The sequence below is a fragment of the Trematomus bernacchii genome, unplaced genomic scaffold (genome assembly GCF_902827165.1).
Source record: "Trematomus bernacchii unplaced genomic scaffold, fTreBer1.1, whole genome shotgun sequence".
Classification (NCBI taxonomy): Eukaryota; Metazoa; Chordata; class Actinopteri; order Perciformes; family Nototheniidae; genus Trematomus; species Trematomus bernacchii.
This window is the reverse complement of record NW_022987840.1, coordinates 4,170,624-4,185,731: the sequence shown is the minus strand read 5'-3', so window position 1 is coordinate 4,185,731 and position 15,108 is coordinate 4,170,624. Positions and strand designations below refer to the sequence as shown.

General features: G+C 38.9%; 2 protein-coding genes across 2 annotated transcripts; one reads left to right on the top strand and one right to left on the bottom strand.

Annotated features, from left to right (window-relative positions):
* Window positions 1–127: 127 nt before the first annotated feature.
* Window positions 128–9,287, bottom strand: tap1 (transporter 1, ATP-binding cassette, sub-family B (MDR/TAP)). The gene is made up of 13 exons (XM_034153440.1): window positions 8,973–9,287; window positions 8,049–8,381; window positions 6,809–7,037; window positions 6,396–6,510; window positions 6,120–6,250; window positions 5,699–5,904; window positions 5,387–5,584; window positions 4,579–4,707; window positions 4,268–4,462; window positions 3,254–3,427; window positions 2,595–2,754; window positions 1,802–1,938; window positions 128–1,712 (listed from the first exon to the last, which is right to left on the bottom strand). The coding sequence occupies exons 2-13, from the start codon at window positions 8,367–8,369 to the stop codon at window positions 1,482–1,484; spliced, it is 2,226 nt and encodes a 741-aa protein (XP_034009331.1). The 5' UTR covers window positions 8,370–8,381; window positions 8,973–9,287; the 3' UTR covers window positions 128–1,481.
* A 1,608-nt stretch (window positions 9,288–10,895) lies between these two features.
* LOC117500553 lies at window positions 10,896–14,987 on the top strand. Its single transcript, XM_034153441.1, has 5 exons — window positions 10,896–11,057; window positions 11,437–11,544; window positions 11,627–11,767; window positions 12,454–13,086; window positions 13,518–14,987. The coding sequence occupies exons 1-5, from the start codon at window positions 11,012–11,014 to the stop codon at window positions 14,438–14,440; spliced, it is 1,851 nt and encodes a 616-aa protein (XP_034009332.1). The 5' UTR covers window positions 10,896–11,011; the 3' UTR covers window positions 14,441–14,987.
* Window positions 14,988–15,108: the final 121 nt, after the last annotated feature.

Sequence of the window (15,108 nt, the reverse complement as noted above, 5' to 3'; positions counted from 1 at the left end):
TTGTCATGCAGGTGCTTGAGGTTCAACACCCAGCGGAGGGACATCTTTGGTCCACTGCTATGCTGATGTTAAATCTGGAGAAATGCCCCCACCACTTTTTCTAACAAAAATGCATGGAACACAATAGCAGCGTTGAATCTTTTTATTTTTTACATTATGGCTTCAAAGTGTTCACAATTACGACTTTACTTAAACAAATGAACTAATTTTGTCTGCAGGGAATGGTGGAATTATTATGTTTTTTTTTTTTAAACAATTTACCATGTATGTACAAACATATTTGCATTAAGACCAACAGGATCAGGTGAACATGTAAAAAACCAGAAACATAAATAAAGTTGAAGTGCTAGCGATATTTCGGAAATGATATTCTTCTATTATGCATTTGATTAAACCTTTGTTGCATGTTTGCCATGAATCCATAAATAATTTCCTTAAAATAAAAGTTTCTTTAATGTACACATATTTAAGTTGTGTCAAGCCATAAAGCTTCAGAATAAATCAGTAGTTTGAGTATCATTACAAAAATAGAATTCCTTAAAAAACTACATTTCAGCCCTTTTAGCCATGTATTATAATTTTAGAAACAAAAAAGCTCAAACTGTAATCGTTCATTTTCTGATAGAAATGCAGGGAAAAGCTATCAAACAAGCCTATTTGATAAAACAATCACAATATACACAATATATACAATCACATCATTACACACAATCTTAAATCTCTAAAATGATTATAGGGATTTAAGATTATAGTCTAATCTAATCTTATTATTTACTTCTGCTTTTTTTTTGCAGAATATCAACATAAAACGTGTGTATGAAGCAAAGAAGTGTGTGATAAACTATCTTCAAGATGATTTCTTGTAATATTATATTTTGCTATAATGTTATGTTTGTTGTGAAGCACTTTGGCAAACCCTCTGTTTTTAAAATGTGCTATAGAAATAAAGTGGATTGGATTGGATTGGATGATTCATATTCACACCCATTGGCATATTGCAACTCCACCTGCTTCAAAGGGGCATGAAGAAGGGAAATATTCCTAATAGGCAAATACTCACAACACTTGTATGTATGGATAATAATAATAATAATAATAATACATGACACTTATTACATTACATGTTACTTGTTAGACGCTTTTATCCAAAGCGACTTACATACTCAATAATGTGGACAGTCCCCACAGGAGCAATTTTGGGTGAAGTGTCTTGCCCAGGGACACAACGACATGCTGACTGCAGTGGGGTTTGAACCTTTGACCCCCTGATCCGAACACCAACACACAACCCACTGCGCCACACACCTCCACGTAGCCCTTTTCCAAAAACTCAAAGACTCTTTGATGTATACATTTTGGTCTCACAACTCAGTCGTTATTTAAAGCTGGAGTTTTGCCTCTTCATGTCTTGATTTTTAACTAGCAACTTTCCGGTAACACGTCTGCTTTTCTGATTTGAGGGCAACCCCTGCACGCACGTATCACTGAGCATCATTCTTCACCTCTTCTTGACGGTGAAAGCCCATATTCTGCTTTCTTAACAGTTCAGCATAAAGGCCGCCTTTCCTCGACAGCTCATCGTGAGTGCCTTCCTCCTTCAGCGTACCATCGTCGAGGACAAATATATGATTGGCCTTCTCTACAACACTCATCCTGTTGGATATCAACAGCACGGTGCAGTTGTTGGTTTGGTTCAACAAAGCTTGCTTCACCTGTTGAGTACAATAATGACTTAGTGTTACATGAAGAAATCTGGTTAATATGAGCAAAATGTATGAAACTCAGAGCAAGAATTTCCTACCTGATATTCATTCTCTGCGTCCAAGTCACTGGTGGCGTTGTCCAGGATCAGGATTTTGGGACGTCTGATTAAAGCTCTGGCAATGGCGATGCGTTGCTTCTGTCCTCCTGACACCTGGCCTCCCTTCTCCCCGGCATCTGTGCGACACAAGGGCATGCTGTTATTGTGTTTATGTACATCTTTGGGGAGCAGTGCATTTTTTATTGCATGAGGAAAAACCACAAGATGTACTGTTGGTTAAACGAGCACTTTCTCATTTTCAGATTCATACTTGTTTCTAATAGAACATGTTTTCATGCTAAGGTGATCAACTTACTCTAACTGTATTTCTGAATATACATTTATTATCCTTTACTTTTGAACCACGTTTTCCATTTCTTTCCAGTAGTATATAACAATAACAGAAAATAAATGGATGCATTACCTGATTTAAATTTGAAATGGTTTAAGTTAATATGAGTTTTTGCTAAACTTGATACGGTGATCTAGCTACTCTACTGTAGCTGTCAGTAATAATATTAAAGTGTTATGTTAATGAAATTGAAGAACTTTTATTACTATCTAAGCTTGTTTTTGGAGGAAACATAATCATATGGTTTTCAATACCTGCATATACTCTGTTACCAAGACACCCTGTCACCCTGTTTCTACTACTAAGAATATGTAGATGATTCTAACATTGTGCAAACATTACAAAAAAATTATATTCTTTTAATTCCAGGAAGTAAAAAGAACCGATTGGAAGAATTACACATAAGGATTGAATGCTAATGGATTGTGTCGTGGCTCGGACCTGTGTCGTATCCCTTTGACAGCTCCATGATGAAGTCGTGTGCACTGGCCAGCTTGGCAGCTATGTACATATCCTCATCAGAGGCATCCTCGCGGCCGTACTTGATGTTCTCCCGCACAGAGCGAGCAAACAGCAAACAATCTTGGCTCACCACAGCAATCTATAAATAAACAGGATGCACAGGAAACGTCAGTTGCTGTGGGACTGTTGATTTACAATGAGCGTAACATCTGACAAAAAATAAGCAGAAATTGCTACTAAGTGTTCTTGTAATATTCCTGTGACAAACATATAAACCTACAGGGTTTCAGCTTCCAGGCTGTATCTTGTTATGTCTTTTTTCATCTTAATGCCCAAAAAAAGAATGCAGTAATTACGCTTCTTGATATTTCTGCCATAAAGAAAGTTCTCAAAAGACTTGATAACTGAATGCAGTCTTTACTGTTTGAATATGCTGTTCTTCTTGGTGAAAAATAGATATCTCAATTATACAAATTAATGTCTTTACGCATTCAACATAGGAATGCATTCGAAGAAACATTGATCCCTGGTTAAAACACATCATGGGTCCTGTACGTTTCTGATTATTGTGCTCAATGAAAGTCAAATTAGACACTTTCAGCTTAAAATATTCGAAAAAAAATTGGTCCTGTAGAAACCTTGTCACGTAGGTACTGGTCTTTGTAGTTTGTCAGAGGTTTCCCATCCAGTAGGATCTCCCCTGCTTGGGGCTGGTAGAATCTCTCCAACAGCTTGACGCAGGTGGACTTCCCCGATTTGTTGAGCCCAACGATGGCAGTGACTTGGCCTGGCTTTATATCCAGAGAAACTTCCTGGTAGATGAGAGGAATACGATGAATTGATAAATACTTGTATTCAGTAGGGATGCTCGGATAGCCAATTTTGGGGCCGATCGCCGGAATCAGTATCGGCCGATACCGATCACCGATACCGATCGAGTGGGCGGGGCCTACGGGGATCTTCCATTTAAAGTGATGTTTACAACTCAGTTAATGGGGCTCATTCACTGGCGCTTCCACAAACAACAACCAACATAATTATTACATTCAAATTAAGTACATTATTCAAGTTTACATTAACTTTGGATAATAACACGGGAGAAATGAGCGGAAGCGCTCTCTTTTCCTCTCTCCCCCTCGCTCTCTCTCTCCTGACAGCCTGTCAGTATCTCATGCAGCTCGCTGATCCAGTAATGAGTGACCCAACAGTGAAGAATAAATATATGTATAACTAGTTTAGCTTGTTCCAGAGGTAGATATAATAGCTTAGTGTGTTAGGTCTAACTCTTAGTGTGTGTTTTGCTCCGCTCACCGGTCCGTCACAGCGGGTGGAGCTGCAGGATTTCTGCTTCACACACGTTGCATACCGCTATTTTATTGTCATTTTCGGACACCTTAAAATACTGCCAGACTGGTGAAGCCATTTTGGCGAGCTTGTTTTGCACAGAGAAAAGTGTCATGTATTTTACGTCATCATTTTTACGTCATGCGATCGGCTCTCGCGATCGGCATTTTTAGAGAGCACCGATCGATCGGCAGAGAGTGAGTATCGGCCGATATTGATCGGCGGCCGATCGATCGGAGCATCCCTAGTATTCAGTATGTAGTTGTATTAAATGTAAGATGAAATACATGCACAACAGTTAAACATACCTTGAGCACAGGACTGCTATTGTCTGTACTCCCGGGATAGGAAAATGTAACATCTTTGAACTGAATGTGTCCCTGAAGATCTTTGGGGGACAAAGTGCCGTTTGCTGGTAATTGAGGGTTGCGATCTAAATATTCAAAGATTTTCTCAGAGGCACCAATCGCCTTCCTCACTGCCGGGTAATATTGCATGACAGCCTGAAAGAGAGGTGGTAGAATGAGGCACATTTTAATTGAACTGAAATACATTTATTTTGAAAAAGAATTCTGTCAATTCAATTTTCATTCAAGTTTTATGTTGGCTTGTAGCTTACCTCTACAGCAGAGGCAAACTGAAGCTCATAGAGGACGAATGACACCAAGTCTCCACTGCTGACCTGCCCCCTGGTCACAAGAGTCCCTCCATAGTACAGAATGCACACCTTCAGGGCCAAGGTCGTCATCTGGGAAACAATTAAAAACGGGTTAAACATTTAATCATGCAGATGTGTCTCTCTGTAGTTGGCGTAAAGAAGTGGAATTATTTGCCGAATGATTTAAAGGGCGGTAAGAACATGTATATGTTTAAGAAAATGTATAAAGAAAGCGAAATTAGACAGTATGAAGTTGACTTTTGATTGTGTTCTGGTTTTATGTTTCAGTATTTGTAAGCAACTGTGACTGAAAGAATATTGCTTTTATTGTACCTTTTTATGGTTATTTCATTTTTATTTATTTTTTAAGAAGGGGCAGGTAAAATAAGATTTTCTTCTCACTGCCCCTTTCCACCATGCGCTTTCAAAAAAAACAAAACAGTATAAGGGTACATGTTTTGTTTTAAAATAACTGCCATGTGTGGAATAAACAAATAAATAAATAAAATAAAGCTACTGCATTTAATTGTATTTAATATACTTCAACGAAAGCAAAGGTCAAAATCACTGGCCATTGCATGGTGAAATGTCAAAACTAATGGAGGTTGAAAGTATATTTCTCAGTTTTTTCCCAAGGTTCTTAGTGTCTTGATAGTAATTTTAGCATACGAGCATGGTCGCATATTTTAACCCCACCAATGACTTATACTCACAGATACATTTAGGCTTAGAAATCGCTGCACACAACCCATATCAGTATTCAACTCACACTGTTAGCCCAGGTAGAGGTTGCATAGGCCAGTGCTTCCTTTTTGTTGAGAGAGTAAGTGTCCTCCAGCCGCTCTCTGTACCTCTCTGTCTGTCCATCTTCGTTGGCAAAGCTCCTCACCGTCTTCATGTTGGAGAAAGTCTCCGTGGCCACCTGGTTGGCCTTAGCCAGAGACTCCTGAACCTTTACAGCAATAGTCTGTAACATGGATAAATCAAAATGACACGTTACATATTTATACATCAAAACAGCGGACTAATTGTTGCAGCTCTACTAATAAAAATACGAGACATATCAGGAAGTCTTCTTTACCTGTTGGAAGTGTCCAATGAGCTTGGGTATGACCCAGATGATGGGCAGTCCCATACAGGTAAGCAGAGACATTTTCCATGACTGGCTCACCATGAAGAACATGAGGAAGGCCAAACGCGCCGTGTACCACATCACAAGACTTAGTTTCTCACTCAGAGCCTCACTCATGTCATTGGTATCCGTGGTAACCCGGGACACTAGTTCACCTAAGAAAAGAGTTGTGCATGTACCACACATTTTGTCAAGTATATCTATTAGGAAATTCATTACTATAAAGAAATGGGCTTGGCTTCGATAAGAAAGTGTGTAGCATAAGTGAAATAAATGGATTTATTAATGATGACTGATTGTGTACAGAACCTTTTCCTTAAAGATTACTTTCTGTTGAGTTAGTCATATATACAGGACACGCATGATTTACCTGTTGTAGTTGCCTCAAAGAAAGCAATCTCCTGTTTCAGCACAGCCTGGAAGACGGCCCCCTGCACTGAGGTGTGTATGCAGCTCATGGTGACGACGTACATGAGGTCACATACAAACTCAAGCACAGCACTGAAACATAGGACACAAGACACATTACAATGTTAAGTAACCAAAATATACAGTAAGTACTTAACACCTCTACTTTTTAAAATCATTTTCAGGTACTATACAAACTTAGAACCGGTCAAAATAATTAGGTAAAAGGTTGCATTACCTGGCAAAAGTCATAAGTGTCATGACTGTGATGGCCTCTGTGAATGCATCTGGTGTTTCTTCATTTATGATCCAGTCCGCCACACGACCAGTGTATTTAGGGATGGCCATCTCACCTGAGGTCAGAAATTCACATCAAATAAGTATAATTTAAATATGTTATGTATAGCCATTCCAAGCTTCACAATTTTAACAGAAAAACAGGAATGCCCTAATAGCTGTACTTATAAAATGCCTCTAAAAATACTTGATGCTAAACTAATTGCTTGTCGACGACTTCATCATTAAATAATGAACGAAGCTTAAAAAAACCCAATAAAACTAAGAGATATCATTCTGAACGTTGCAGTTGTATGAGAACACTTCATATAAATGATCAACGACAAGCGAATAATTTAAATGAAAGTGTCCTACCCAAAGAAGAGAGGATTACAAGAGTCAGCACAGAGACAAAGCGCCAGAAATAAGGCTGCATGTATCCCATCAGCCTCTTCAGAGGGTCACAGGTGTCTTCCTTAGGCTTCTCAGATGGCGCCTTCTTCATCAGAGAGGAGATGTATTGACCACATGAGAGCAAAAGTGATGACACATATCGACTCCAGTAAAGCCATGCCACTGCCGTCACAACATAACCCTGTAACACCTGCAAAACAAAACACAGGTTCAATACACAAACCAGAAAAATATTATTGGAAATACATATTTGAATGCCTCAAATGATTCTGACAGGAGTTGGGGTAAAGCAAAAACAACATTTCTAAAATGGAGGATGTATTCTCTTCTGACTTGTTTGGTTTTGGTTTCAGTCTTGTATCTGTTGACATTGTTGTTACAGAAAGAGGGCTGGTAACAGTAGAGATTATTTAGGAAAAGCAACTAACCCTAACTTTTACAACATTTATTAATCCATAGCTATGCATATTATTATATAAAATCATCACAGTTATATCTAAAATCCTAATCTGCAAAGTACCCAGTTAATATAGCTATCAGATACATGTACAGTATTAGAGCAAACAGTACAGTATTTCCCTCTGAAATGCTGTTGAGTAGATGTATACATTTAAATGAAATGTTAATATTCAGGTACAGTACAGTTACCTCACAGTTATGCTTAGCCACATTGCAACAATAGCATCTACCCACTCACCATATCTGCCAAGTGGCCTTGAGTAAAGGAGTTTAACCACCTTCATATCATACATTTTAAGACATCCATGTTTTTTACTAGTTTAAATTGGGGTACAAAAGCCTTAGCTGCTTATCTGGAAGTCTGGCGAGTTTTCTATCAGCACGTTCACACACACACACACACACACACACACACACACACACACACACACACACACACACACACACACACACACACACACACACACACACACACACACACACACACACACACACACACACACACACACACACACACACACACACACACACACACACACACACACACACACACACACACACACACACACACACACACACACACACACACACACACAGGATAGGGAGCAACAATGCATCATGGGCCCTGCACTAACATTGTCACCCCCGCAGCAACATAAGGTGTTAAGAAAAGTGCCTGCTATTATATTGATGTTATCCCTCCTGCAACAAACACATCAATATATAAAACACAGCCACCCACCCTTTCCCAGGAGTGCCACCCCCACACTTCATCCAAGGTAGACTGATCTAGAGCCCAGAGAAGAGTGATGAACACAGGGAAGTGGAAGCAAAGGACCGCTAAGCTCTGAATCCCCTCGAAGCTCCTCATCCACAGCAGGCTTCCAGGGGAGGTAAGGGTGAAGAGGGCGAGGAGGCAAGCCCTGGCCAACCCTCCTCCCCACAGGGTGATGAACGGATGAAAGACTATGGCGGATGAGATATGGGCCAAGCGGATGGCGTGCACCACACACACATCCAGGCACACGAACAGTAGGGGGGAGAAGTAGCTCATTTTTTGCATAATGCCCAGATTCTGCAAATACAAGTGACAGGGGGGAGGGTCAGTAGCTGTAGTATATTCAAGTCAGACACACATAGACAGGAAACACAAAAAACATATATATAAACACACAGCACCAAAGGGTCATTTTTAGACACTATGTACTTGACTGTGCAGTGTGAAGAGGTGCTGTAATGCATGGTATTCATAATTGTATAATGTGTTTTATATGAGGTAGCTGGATTGAAAGTGATACAGCATGTTTGTTTTCATAATGACTAATCAAGCTATGTAATGTATGACATTTTAGCCTGTTTACCACTTGATAACTATACAAACTAAGACAAAAACGTTATATTGCATGAACTTCGTGGTGAGAATCTACTTTCAGTTTGCAGCAGTGTTCTGCATGAAGTTACTTTCATTTTCTTCCACGCTGCGGATTTCTTTGAAACGGTTCCACAGTAACCCCAAGTCAAACCCACCCAACGAATAAGCTAAACACTCTTAAATACAATATTGCTATGCAGTATTATTAAGTCGAACTGTAACGTATGCTTATGGCAAAGCTTGATAGCCCAGTTTAGCTGCTAGTAGCATTACAGTTGTTTATATTCAACTTACATTTCCTTTCGACCAACCAAGTCTGATGTGAAGGTTTGAAATTAGCCTGAGGACGGAATCTGACACCGATATTTCTCTTACAAACTCATTGTTTTTAGTTAATCCCAACAGCCTGCTAGCTCAAACGTCGACCGAGTCTATCTGTCTGTAACTGAAACCGAAAGTAAACTATTTATATCGTTTTACAGCGGAAAGTCCCATATCTGCCACAGTCACGGACGAAGACTAACGACTTATAACATGCTCTTTGGTTATATGAAGTTTGGTATTTATCCCAAACCATGCTTTCAAAAACTATAGTAAATGGCAACAATGTGTGTTGCACGTTGTGCAGTGTAATAGTGCTTGGTTTGAACGGTTTGAACGGTTTGAACCCTGAATATGTGCAGGGTATGTACAAACAGTCCAGCAGCGACACCATGTGGCGAGAAGATGTAACTGCTATAGCTTTCAAACCTTAGACCTGGAAATATGTGCATTATTACCATAGACTGTATGATTATTACACCACATGTCAACAGTGTAAATTCAATAGCCTCCTAAAATTAATTTCATTCACGGTTTTAGGAATTCGAGTTGAATTTTGAATGCACTTTGTTTGGTTTAATGTTGCCTTGCTGCAAAAAAATAATTTCAATGGAATAATAAAGAGTTAACATTAGGCCTACAGTGTGCTATAAAAGTTGTGTTAATAGATATCCCATTTATTTAACCTAGATCTATTTATTGAAATACAGTTTTTCATTACAGTTTTATTTTGTGTGCTCATGTTAACATACACTAAATGTCTATCTTACCATATGTATTTGGTTTTAAATTAAATATACACCCATTTAATGTAAGCATAGCTAGTTGTATTTCTATTTGATGCTGTTAGCCTTACTTGTTTACCCGGACTTTTATTTTGTTTAGTAAGGTTCTATAAAGTTGTATCTATTTGTATGCCTACCTATATTATATGAACATTTTTCAAGATTTGTGGGACACATTTTAGTCAACAAGACAGTTTAAAATCAGTCATTTTATTTTACAAATGTGCAATTATTTAAACTACCAAAAAACAATTGACAGGCTATAAACCTGAGACTTTTGCTGTCCCTGCAGCTGTGTGTCTGAGGACAGTGGCCTGCTTTATCCAGTTGGTTATTCTTGTCATGTTTTGCAACCCATTAAGACAACTGAGGGGAATGAAACCCCAGCAGAAACTTTGAACTTCCTGATAGCTTCCTTCCTTCCCCCTGCTTTCATGTTAGAAAGATAGGATGAGTAAAGCTATATATATAATATCCCTTTTTTAGGGAGCCTGTTTTAAACCCTCCATAAATCACTTATATGTTTCCTTTGGTGTGTATTTTGAAAACCCAATTACATTTCTTTACAGTTTCTTTCTTGGAGGAAAATTATTTTACTTACTTAGATTATTTCAATTAGTTCTCATATATGAGCTGTTAGTAGTTCCAAAAAAAGTTTTAAAAAAACCAAATAAATATTTGTGGAGTAGTTGATTTTTCTTATATAAATAAGAAATATGAAAAGTAAGGAGTATCTGGAGATACTCCTTACTTTTCATATTTCTTATTTAATTGGGATACTTTTGCAGATTTTTGCAAAAAAGAACCTTTAAAAATATCAACAATATTCATTTATTTTTTTTAGTTAAAATTCCAAATACAGGACTACAACTGAATACTACTTCCAACACTGCCCACAAAAAGAAAAATATTATACAATTAAAAACTATTATTACTGTGATTAATAATATTATTATAATTATTATACAATTGCTGTTGCTGTTTTTGTTGTTGTTGTGTTTTTTTGTGATTTTTATTTAGCTGAATGAGTGAATTAAAAACTGTATTTACACTGAAAGCCAGTGCGCATGCTCGGACATGGCAGCTGCCAGTGGGAAGCTCCACAGAGCCCACAGTCAAATATATTTATCAAAATAAAACGTGAGTTAGCTGAGCTGACAGAGGTCGTGTTTCACTGTCCGAACCATGAAGGAGTAAAACCTCGGCAGTGGGAGAAATCTGATCTGGATGGAACCGACCCGTCTACGAGACGTTTTCAAATGTATAACACTATGTAAGCAAAGCCAAAAATATGTGTAATTTTAAAAGTGGTGTTTGTTGTCTGCCATGCAAGCAGAGTTGCTAGGACTTAGCTGCGCATAAAGTTAGCTAAACATGTACTATGACCAGTATTACATGCGTTTCGACTTACCTTCCGATGAATCAGGCCTGCAACGCCTACTTCTACGTAAGCTACCCAAACATCTGGATTTAGACACATCACATGGCTTTGTTGTCAACAGTAAAACATGCACAAGCAATGTTTTCTAATTGCTTTTGAGTCTGAATGGACAAGCAGGCTAATGCTAATTACAGAGTCTGGATTGTAGGATTAGGACATCGTTTTTTGCTAAATCTTTAACACTCCCAACAACCTGCTTCTTGTGTTTTAGCTATTGCAGCAATGGAGGATATTGGTTTCCATCCCAAAGCCACCAGTGATCCCCCTGTTCCCAGACCCACAGTCACTGAGGCTTTTGGGCTGCACCACATCCCAGCAGGTCTGTACGGGCTCAGAATATGAAGCAAAGCAGTGATTTGCATGTTTAATGTAGATGTTTATGTGTGTTCTGTTTCATCCAGACAGTCTGCACATCACTGATGCAAGCAGGAAATCTGACACGTATAAAGATGGTTCATCCAGAAAAAGGTCCCACTCAGTAATGATAGCAGAGCCACAGATCATCCCCCAGTTTCCTCTACAGAGTGTAGGCGCTGACACCAGTAAGTAACAGTGTGTTGAAGTTGTGTTTGCAGTGGATTTCTCGAGTCTGCAGATGTATAAGAAGGATGATTTAATCTTGTTTTAGGATACATTAAACTGTACACTGTAACCATGTGTAGTTGGAAGCACAATTGTGTATGCTAGTTTTTATATTCTATTGCTGTCTTGTATTTGTTTTTTTCTACACACATTTTCTACATCCACTTACACTCACAACCCACCTAAACTCATCCTAACTGATAACCTGTTTATATATGTATTATTTATACTGTTAACTGTGGAAAACAAAGTGTTTTTTGGGATGTGAACAGAGAGAAAGGGATCATCAAAACATTTGCATTACAATATTAGTCTGTAGATCTACATACAAAAAAATAAATAAAAATTGAAGTCTTGAATCCCAGTAGGTTTTTGCAGTTTTTAGCCAGAATTATGAATAACATTTGTTGTTGCGCAATATTTTGAGGGATAAACCACATATGATATTTCCAACCAATGTTGTGTTTTTTTTTATTTCTTCTGACTGATTTTAAATGCCATTTTCATAATGTCTTCCATTTTTGTAAAGCACTTTGAATTGCCTTGTGTTGAAAGGTGCTATATAAATAAACTTGCCTTGCCTTGCCTTGCCTTGCCTTGCCTTGCCTTCTTTCAATAAATATTATTTTTTGTATTTTATTTTCAGCGCTCCCGTCTGCTGCCAAAAATGGAAACACTTGTATGGATAAGTCAAAGGCCGGCAGGGAAAAACTCAACGCCAAATTTGCAGATCCATCCAAGTGGAGGCAAAACAAGCAGAAACAGCTGAGGATGGAGGGTAAATCATATGTGAGCAAACGCAAAAAAGACGGCGAGGAAGTAATAAAACAGCCAAGATCAATCGGACCGCGGTGCATCTCGAATGCATGCAAAAAGGCAACAAATCGTCTTTGTAATGAAATCAATGAGGAGGCCAGGAAGAAAATGTTTGATGATTTCTGGGAGCACATGAACTGGGCTCAGAGAAAACTGTATGTAGCAGAACAAGTGGACCGCGACCCTGTGGAGAGATCTCGGGCGGTGGGATTGCAGTCGCGAAGATCAGTCTCTCTGCGTTATCACTTGATGTTGGATGGGAAAAGGCAACAAGTGTGTAAAATCATGTTCCTGTCAACTCTGGGGATAGGAGAGTGGTCTGTGCTCAACTGGACACAGAAAGGAGAACAAACAAATAATGAATCAAATGAAGACAAATTACAAAAGAGCCAGACTGTCCCTCATTGCCCACAACACAACCCAGTTACTTCTGCAGTCAATAACTCTGCAGAAGGTTCCCAGGGTGAGTGTTTTCTCCTTTTTAGCTACTTACCGAAGATAGTTGTAGGTCTGAAACAAGTATTTAATGACTGAATACTCAACTGGCACAACATTGAGCAATCATATCAAGCAAAAATGCTTAACATGTGCTGGTTCTAGTTCCTCAAATGTTATAGGAACTAGATATAAAGCATTGTAACTCGATTGGGTGTATAGCTGTTGATTGGACAAAACAACCATGAAATGTCCCACTTTTAGATTTTCTATGATCTAAATGATTAATCATCAGTCAGAAAAATAATCAAGAGATTCATTGAGAATTAAAACACACTGCACAACTTAGTGCACTAATGTACAAATTTAAGTTTGTGCCATAAATAGTTTTTGTTCAGCATTGTAGTTTATCACAGTATAACCTCTTATATGTTAACACCATTTCTCTGTTTTTTGCAGAACAAGTGATTGCCACTGACAGAGACAGGCAGCCAGAACCAGAGGGGTCAGACGGAAATAAATCCAGAGTTGCCAAGCCGCTGACGTGGAAGCAGAATCGACAGAAGCAACTCAGGATGGAGGGCAAACCGTACATCAGCAAACGAAAGAAAGACGGCACCACCATAACTAAAGGTCAGAGGACAATGGGATCGGGATGCTCGTCCAGTGCCTGCAGAAGGGCATCCAACCGCTTCTGTGCTGACTTCAGTGAAGAAGGGAGGAACCAGCTGTTCACTAGTTTCTGGCAGTGTATGACGTGGGCTCAGAGAAAGGTCTACGTGTCCGGATTAGTCGACTGCGACCCGGTTGAAAGAACACGAGCACCGTGGACTCAGTCGAGAAGGTCTGTCTCGATGCGGTATCATTTGATAGCCGACGGCAACAGAAAACAAGTTTGCAAAAAGATGTTCCTCTCCACTTTGGGGATTGGAGAGTGGTCAGTGCTTAACTGGTCACAACATATATCCCAGCAGGACAATTCGGAGCAAATCACTAAGAAACAAACACAAGGGAAATCCCGTAAAGCGTCTGAGCATATAATCCTGAATGAGTTCCTCCAGAGTTTACCAAAGGTTCCCTCGTACTGTTGCGGGACGTCCGTCTCCAAACTGTATCTGGAGCCAGTCTTCTCCAACATGTCCGATGTGTACAGGCACTACTACAACCACTGCTCAGAGAGGAAGACCACAGCGCTCTCTCGCCAGGTGTTCTGTGCTGTATTTAAAAAGATGGATTTGAGGTTGTGTGAATCCAAAAGGGATCAGGGATGTTCTTTCGGTGCGACTGGGAATTTGTTTAATGAGCTCTGGGAGGAATACTGCTTGGAGAGAGGAGGGCCACAATCAGAGAAAGCGGGTAATCCAGTAGAGAAGGGTTCATGACCAAAATATATTATGTTGGAGTGACTTTAACATACACATATACACATTTTGGAAAGAACAATTCCAAGACTTTGCCTAAATGACTTCTCACATTTTATCAAATCATTATGAGCATAGACTGTGATAGATTCTATAATCAACACAGTCTCCATGCAGCTGAGCCGTCGTTTCACTGGAATTATCTAAGCACTACATTTATTAATTTTTTTTAATTGAGAATGCGTTGTTGTTCCCTAAAATGTGAGTTATTTTGTGAGATATATATTCTTCACCATTATAATTAGTTCAAGACTAAAACAAATGTGTGTCATAATGTGTTGGAAAAATACTAAAACATATATATCTGTTAATCTACTGTTTGGGATTTCAATATGTGTGATGTGAAAGGTCATCGTAATTTGCCTTAAAGTATTCGCAACACTGCAAACTTTACAAATTATTTGTTTTATTTATTTTATTCTGTGCTTAAGACAGACATTAAGAGACATTTAAGTTTTCTTTTCAACAGAAACAGTTTACATAGTTGTTTTAGGGGCAGAGCACTAAAAGTCTGTTTATTTTCCCGACTCAAGAGCTAGACTAAACCCACTCTTTCGTAAAGGTCAAATTCAAACCACTCCGTCGCCTCTCACCCTGTAGCTTTTACTCATTGAAATAGCGGCTCCTCT

Coding starts and splice junctions, on each gene's coding strand:
- tap1 (XM_034153440.1), bottom strand. CDS start 8,369: ATGCAAAAAATGAGCTACTTCTCCCCCCTACTGTTCGTGTGCCTGGAT. Junction 4,463..4,578: donor AGTTTGCCTCTGCTGTAGAG/GTAAGCTACAAG, acceptor CCTCTCTTTCAG/GCTGTCATGCAATATTACCC. Junction 1,939..2,594: donor GTCAAAGGGATACGACACAG/GTCCGAGCCACG, acceptor TGTGTCGCACAG/ATGCCGGGGAGAAGGGAGGC.
- LOC117500553 (XM_034153441.1), top strand. CDS start 11,012: ATGGAACCGACCCGTCTACGAGACGTTTTCAAATGTATAACACTAT. Junction 11,058..11,436: donor TTTCAAATGTATAACACTAT/GTAAGCAAAGCC, acceptor CTTGTGTTTTAG/CTATTGCAGCAATGGAGGAT. Junction 11,545..11,626: donor GCTGCACCACATCCCAGCAG/GTCTGTACGGGC, acceptor TGTTTCATCCAG/ACAGTCTGCACATCACTGAT.